Source organism: Hyaena hyaena, unplaced genomic scaffold, assembly GCF_003009895.1.
Source record: "Hyaena hyaena isolate Hyena2069 unplaced genomic scaffold, ASM300989v1 scaffold_189, whole genome shotgun sequence".
NCBI classification, from domain to species: Eukaryota; Metazoa; Chordata; class Mammalia; order Carnivora; family Hyaenidae; genus Hyaena; species Hyaena hyaena.
In genome coordinates this window covers 2317022-2324627 of record NW_024080821.1, presented here as the reverse complement: position 1 = coordinate 2324627, position 7606 = coordinate 2317022, and the positions used below count along the sequence as shown (strand labels likewise).

The 7606-nt window shown below is 49.4% G+C and overlaps 1 protein-coding gene across 1 annotated transcript; it reads left to right on the top strand.

Moving 5' to 3' along the window:
- Positions 1 to 673: 673 nt before the first annotated feature.
- Positions 674 to 4704, top strand: MRPS23 (mitochondrial ribosomal protein S23). The gene is made up of 5 exons (XM_039241181.1): positions 674 to 775; positions 1323 to 1493; positions 2785 to 2862; positions 3077 to 3203; positions 3641 to 4704. Exons 1-5 carry the CDS (start codon positions 732 to 734, stop codon positions 3791 to 3793), a joined length of 573 nt encoding a protein of 190 aa, XP_039097112.1. The 5' UTR covers positions 674 to 731; the 3' UTR covers positions 3794 to 4704.
- Positions 4705 to 7606: the final 2902 nt, after the last annotated feature.

The following is a 7606-nucleotide window of genomic DNA, read 5'->3' as shown; positions in this document are numbered from 1 at the left end:
TTTGAGTCTCCATCTGGGAATCTGTTTCGTACACTTTCGCTTTGCCAGGCCCCCCGGAGGGGCGAGCCCGCCACGCCTCCCGCGGAGAAAACACTAGTTGCCGGGCGCAGCGGGATGGGAGCAGATGCAGGAGGCGCTCCCGGGCCTAGGGCCTCGCGGGGCGCGGGGCACAGCAGGGCACGGAGGACAGAGGCTCGAACTTTAGTGTGACCTCAGGCCAGTGACTGCCTGTCTCGGCCCCGGTTTCCTTCTGCGGAATCTGTGGCTCTAAGCAAGATAAGGCGCAGTCCGGACCCAGCGCCAACGTGATCTCAATCTTCCGTCCTGGCCTGGCTGGGTCCCCGGACGTGGGCTGCGCCTCCCTCCGTCCTTACCATCATCTCCCCTCCGCACCGCCCCACCTTCCTGACCGAAGTCAGGTCAGCAAGGCCAGAAAGGCTAAAGCAACCGCCAGCGTGAATCCCTCCTCTAGATCGGTCATTTATTGCTTCTGCCCGGCTCTGGCCCGCTTCCTCCCTTTCGGCTCGGCTATCGAGTGCTCCCGTCTGAGCCTGGCCGAGGGCCGCGCCAGTTCGGCCCATCCTTTGCTTCCGCCTGGCTCGGCTCTCCCGCTGGGGCTGCGGAGGGAGCGCCGCGATCCCCGGCTCCGCCGGCAGCCTACGCCCACTTCGCCCGCCGCCGGCGCTTCCGGTTCCGGTAGCCGCTGGCCGTGTGCGTCGCAGGCACCAGCCATGGCAGGCAGCCGGCTGGAGACCGTGGGGAGCGTTTTCTCGCGGTGTGTGCGCGGAGGCGGGGTGGGCTCAGGGTACCTGCCCCGGGATGGGGACCCTCGACTGGTCGCGCGCTTTCTGGGTGCGTCCGAGTCGGGGGAGGCAGTTTCCAGAGCGCGGAGTCCGAGCCGCGCGAGGCTCTCTCGTAGTGTCCGCTGTCTCTGAATAGGCGTGCTTGACCTCCCCACTCCCCGAATGTACCGTTCTCGTTCAGGATTGCACCTCTCGCCCTGCCGGGGTGGAGGTCTCTAGGAAGAGAAGGGAAGGAAGATGCCGATGGGCCCAGATGGACCATCTTTCATTTTCCTTTGGACGGAAATGGGGCGAGGGGGCGTGGGACGCACCCGAGAAAAAGTAAGGACTTAATCCCTGAGCGTTGTTAGTTGGTTTTGGAATATGTAAAGATCTTACCTATAGGTGGGGAGCACCTGTGCTCCGGCCTTCGTCCGCTTCTGTCTTGCGGGCTCCTGTCCCAGGCTGTGACTAGACTGATTCAGGGGCTCATATAGGCTGTTGTAACGGACTGGCCTTCGCTATTTTTCCTTCCTTAAGGACTCGGGACCTGCTTCGGGCCGGGGTGTTGAAGGAGAAGCCCCTCTGGTTTGACATATATAACGCTTTTCCTCCGCTGAGAGAGCCGGTCTTCCAAAGGCCCCGCCTGAGATACGGCAAAGCCAAAGCTGCCATCCAGGACATCTTGTACCCCGAGGATCGGATTAGAGCGTGAGTGTAGGGCCCCCGTGCTGGACAGGAGGCAGCGAAACTTCAGAAGGAAGGTTTGGCTAGCAGTCTGGTGACTTTTATAGGAATGGAGTCTGGGCTTTCCCTCTGTGCGGAAGGTCTTGTGTGTCTCGCCTGTTAGGGAATCAGTGCCCCTCCCACATGTTAGAGAAACAAGTTCTAGGAAGTCGAATCTGGAGCTCTGCAACTGCACCTGGTCATTGCAGTTATAGCCGCCTGTTTCTGTGCATGGATTAGCACTATGCTAAACCCTTAAAAGCAGTCATTTAGGCCTTACTCTAACCCTGCAAGATTGGCGTCTTGTCTCCTCTTTATTCAAAGGACTGTGAAGTTCAAGGAGGTCAGCTTGCTGAGAATTTGGTGGCAGAGCTTTTTTCCCCTCAGATGTTGATGTTTTTGGTACCTAGAATTTGTATGATTCCTCGACTCTTAAATGTTAAGATCAGAGATTGTACCTTATTCAAGCTAATACATATACTTTATTGTTATCTCTATTTCCGGTTATAAGAAAAGAAAATTTATAAAGTCATATTCTCATCTGAGGTCCAGGCCCCTTTCGAGGAATCTCCTTCCTCCCCCTTCCCTGCCCCCAGCTCTCCTTGAGGTAGTAGAACAAGTATGTTCATGTTCTACTTGGAAATTTTCAGAGAAGGACACGAGATCTTTGGGGGTATTACTTTGACAGCACTTTTCCGCACAGGCTCACTGCATGCACTTGGAAGCATTTGGCACTTTGGAAGGCCTTATTGCAATTGCACATACCTTGAGCCAATAATGCTGTTTATATGAGTTTATTCCAGAATTGCATAGTGCACTGAGAAATACTGATAAAGGTCATCATTGCAGCACTGTCTAGAGTAGCAGAGGATTGGACACAGACAAGTTCAGTGATTTGAAATGACCTTTAAGAACTATTGAGGAGAAGAGGAAGGTGTACTATAGTGTTTCTTGTCCTTGGGGTTAAATTACACAGCTTGGAACAGGGAAGGATAGAGGACTATATGCTTGTCTGTTAGGAGAATATTCTTGGATGCATGCCCAAGAAACAGGTTAGTGTTGATTCCTGAGAGGGTACTGGGGGCTTGGGGGAGGGTGAGCAGGAATGTTCTGTTGCATTGGATACCTTTTTGTAACATTTGTTATATTTACCACATGTATTAATAATAACAATAATAATAATAAAGCTTATGCTTGGCCTAGTAATTTTTCTTGACTCTGTTCTTGGCCATGATCGATAGTTGCAAATTTATATTGTGTTGTTTATATCTTCTAGGAAATTTTTTTCAGCCTATGGATCTGGTCAGAAAGCTTTTGATCTGTTCAACCCAAACTTCAAATCTACCTGTCAGCAGTAAGCCATTTTACAAGCCCTGGGTTGTTGTTTTTTTTGTTGTTGTTGTTTTGTTTTGTTTTGTTTTTTAAGGAATTTAATTACCAGTTTGAGGAGTTTAGTTGAATTCTGCTTGGGAAAAAGACCCATTAAGGGAAAGCTTGAGACCATCTAACAGCAGGTCTTGATGGCTCTCCCAGATACAGACCTAAGATGTGACTGCTTGGAATTCCAGGTTTGTGGAGAAGTACAGTGAGCTGCAGAAACTTGGAGAAACAGATGAAGAGAAATTATTTGTGGAAACAGGAAAGGCTTTATTGGCAGAAGGTGTCCTTTTAAGACGAGTAGGAGAAGCAAGGACTGTGAGTATTTTATTATTAAAATTGTTGTTAGGAGTAATTGCCTATTCATTAGGAGTAATTGCCTATTCATTAGAAGTTAAAGGAAGGCTTGGTTTTCCTTCCCCAACCTTGGCTTATGTCTCCTTGAACACCAGGTCAGACACTGGTAGATTAAATATACCAAAATTTAGGAAAATGGATACAATACACACACATACGTACACTGAAATTTTGTGATTGATTGCTACTTGGAGCAAGTGAGTTGTCGTTAGGGTTTTTGAAATAATTATGGTTCTGTAGAGATTTTTATCATGAGTATTGCTTGTTAAAATAGTATTTGACCTGGAATATAAGTGTTCAGTTTGGGCTCCGTGATAGAATGCGCTTAGTCCTATAGCTCCAGCCCGTCAGTGGAGCAAAAATGACAACATCTGTGTATTTCCGTCTGGTCTTTTAAGCAAAAGGAAGGCAGTCACGTTTCCTGGGAATCTGAACCTTCGAATGTGAAACCCCAAACAGCTCTGAGGGAAAACCAGCCTGTGCCAGGAGCCCTCCAGGACCAGCATACGGAGGCGGCTGCGGGACGGTCGCAAGGTCCCTCTCCTCCCTGAAGAATGCGTGTACCGTGTATACTGACATCCAAACTGTATTCACTGGATGAATGTTGAACTGTTTTTAACAGTTGAACTGTGTAAATGTTTCCTGGTCTCTAAGGCATTATGTTTGCCTTCTTTGAGTTCCTATTTCTAGGTTGTCATAAAACTCAGTTTCATGGTTTGAATGAACTTTTATGTCGGGATGGTATTAAATAAAGAATTCCCTGGCTGCTTATAAAGTAAATTTACTTTAAAATTGTAAATAGCATAAGGAAACCTTTATAAGTATTGTTTGAGTGGGACTTGTTCTGAGTAGGTTTGCTTGGATTTTTGTGTTAATGTGTGGATTGGCTCTGTTTGATCCTCTGGTGTCTTTCTCTTTTCTGGCCCCATCAGGCTTCTACTTGTGGTTTGTTCCCTGGGCTAACTGTTTCTGTCTGCAGGTAATCTTTACATTTTGCTGTGGAACTATCGATCTTCAACTTGAGAGGCTAAGCTGACTTGTGCTTTGTGGTAAGAGTGAGAACCCATCATTGATGATAGACAGGTCAGAACTCTAACTTTAGTCTCATAGATTGAGGGTGCTGGAGACAGTTAGCATCGGCCTAAACATAGGAGGCTGCTCGGTAAAGACTTGAATGAATAAGTGATTACATCCAGCTAAAGACTGAATTCGGATGACTTCTCCATAGATAACTGGGTTGCCAAGAGTGGGCCAGCTAATGTAGCTGCTGCTGCTGCCTGCTAGCGCCCACCAGCCTCCCCGGTGTTGAGATGCACTTACAAGACCTTACCAACGGCTCTGCTTTCTTCGTTTTCATATCTTTTACCGAATACACGGAATATTTCTCTGAGTTCTTAGCCTTATTATTTGTGGTCAGGCCAGTGGTTTTCAGCTACTAGTAATAAACTGCTTCAGAAATTGTTTGTTTTATTTATTTACTTTATTATTATTATTATTTAATGTTTATTTTTGAGAGAGAGAGACCGCATGGGTGGGGGCGGGGCAGAGAGAGAGAGGGGGAGACGCAGAATCCAAAGCAGGCTCCAGGCTCTGAGCTGTCAGCACAGAGCCTGCTGTGGGGCTCAAACACACAAACCATGAGATCGTGACATGAGCTGAAGTCAGACACTTAACTGACTGAGCCACCCAGGTGTCCCAGAAAGTGTTTATTTTAAAATTCATAATCGTTTTTCTGTTGTTTGTGTACAGTCTCCTCTGTGTCCTGGTGGACTAAGGGCAGAGCCCACCCGTCGGCCTGTACGCAGCCTTGCACACGTGCTTCGTGAACGGAAGGTGAATGAGTACATGAGGCGAAGGCGATTTTAAGCCGTGCTGCACCCTCCTGCCACCTTTACCATTGTTTGGCAGTTCCTCTCGTTTGGGGATGCTCTACTTTGATTTTGCTTACTTGTTTATTTTTAAGTTATTGGTGGGGAGGGGTAGAGGGAGATGGAGAGAGAGAATCCCAAGCAGACTCCACACTGTCAGCGCAAAGCCTGACACGGGGCTCGATCCCACAAACCGTGAGATCATGACCTGCGCTAAAACCTGCAGTCGGACGCCTGACTGACTGAGCCACGCAGCGCCGTGGGGATGCTTTAACTTTAGGTGGGAAAGTAAATCTCATCCGTTCAACGACCGTGGACAACCAGTGGGTGCCAGGCCTTGGGAGGAGGACTTAAGCAGGTGAAAGAGACAACTGTGCGCTCAGAGGAACAGTTGGAGGTCACTAGTTACTTTTCTAAACCTTATGTTTCTGGGGTTTAAAAGGCAGTTTCTTTGCCATAATCATGAAGACACTTTTAGAAAGTTGTTGGATACTTTTTTTTTTTTTTTTAATTCTGTTTTAGAGAGAGAGTGTGAGCCGGGGGGCGGGGCAGAGAGTGGAGTGGGTGTGGAGCCCAACGTGGGGCTCGATCCCACAACCCCTGGGATAGTGACCTGAGCTGAAACCAAGAGTCCGACGCTTAACTGACTGAGCCACCCAGGTGCTCCTTCATATACTTTTAAAAAATACTATACATGCACATGGTTCAGGATTTAGAGATAAAAAGCCAGTCTCCTTTCCAAAACCTGTCCTCAGCCACCTAGTTTCTCCCTCAAGGCCACCACCATCATTGTGTTCTTCCCAGAAGTATTTTGGGCATGTGCACGGGGACACTGCTTGCCGTCCTGTACCGCGGTTTCCTCTTACTGGGTTTCCCTTCCTCTGTGTGGGTGTGCAGCAATTGAGTGAGTGCCAGGGGACAGAGTGGCGCTGTGTCTTGTGCTGCGAACAGGCCGGTGTTGCTGTGGGCACATTCTTAGCAGGGGTGCTGCTGGTCTCGGGAATAGCTCGTCTTTACTTTCAAGACTGCCCTGCATAGAAACCGCTCACTTCTACTCCTGCCAGCAATACAGGTTGATGCCTGTACCCCGACACCCTCACCAGCACGATCCGGTCTTGTTAAGTCAGGCGAGGACTCTTCTGTGAAGACCCCCAAGCCTGGTAGAGGGGAGAGAGACTAGCCCTTATGGCAGACTTCCTTTAGGTTGAATCTCAGTGGTCAAAGCAGTGAACATTGTGAAGTTTACTAGAGAATCCAGAGCTCTTCCCACAATTGGTGGCAGCAAAAGCCACGGTCGGGTCCCTATAGGGATGTTTGGAGAGAATGGAAGTGTGACCTCATTCCTTTAGGGAGCTTAAAATCCAGCTGGGGAGACCGAGGTGACTTTGGAAGCCATAGATGAACAGGAATCCGTTTAAATTATGATAGAAAATTACGGAAGAGCTGGGGGGAGGAGCCACCTCTGGACCAGTCCGGGAAGATGCAGAGAGCCTCGTAAGATGGGGGCGGTTGGAGAATGCACAGCATTTCCTCTGCCAGGAGGGCCCTTCCTGCCACCACAGTCTTTAGAAACTACCTTCACTGCCATTTCCAAATGGTGCCTGCTCGGATGTGAGGGCGATCTGGCTGCGACATCTGTCACCCCGTTGATCGCCAGGGTTGATTCGGCTGATCTGGCTGGCTAGGCAGGCGTCCCCTTCCTCCCTCACCGCTCCATGTGCGTCCCTCCCTAAGCTGTGCACTCGGTCGAAGAGGACGACCTTCCCCGATAGAGGAGGACTGTTCTTCGGTCAGGGGTATACTGCGCTCCCCTGCTAGAACCTCCAAACAAGCTCCCAAATGGTGCCTGCTCAGAAACGTTACCTGATGTTCAAGTCCGATCTCAAGTCCCTTACGGAGCCCTTCCAGGCCGCACTCATGCACGTCATTCAGTTGGCGCATCTGGTCCGCTACTTACAGTCCTTCCTTGCTTACCCTGGTCGTCCATTCCAGGGTTCCTCTATCTTCCCTTCCCTACCCCGCCCCCACTCACTCCCCTTCTCTCCCCTCCCCTCCCCTTTATTTTCAGGCAGTTTCTTCTTTAAAAAAAAAATTTTTTTTTAACGTTTATTCATTCTTGAGAGAGAGAACATGTATGGGGGAGGGGCAGAGAGAGACACACACTCAGACACACAGACACACAGAATCCGAAGCAGGCTCCAGGCTCTGAGAGCTCGACGTGGGGCTTGAACCACAAACCCTGAGATCATGACCCAAGCTGAAGTCGGACGCTTAACCGACTGAGCCACCCAGGCGCCCCTCTTCTTCTTTTAATGTGTATTTATTTTTGCAAGAGAGAGAGAAAGATCCCAAGCAGGCACCATGCTGTCAGAGCAGAGCCTGCCTACGCAGCGATGAACTCCCGAACTGTGAGATCATGACCCGAGCGGAAATTAAGAGTCAGACACTTAACCAGCCGAGCCACCCAGGTGCCCCAGGGTCCCTCTTTCTATCCAG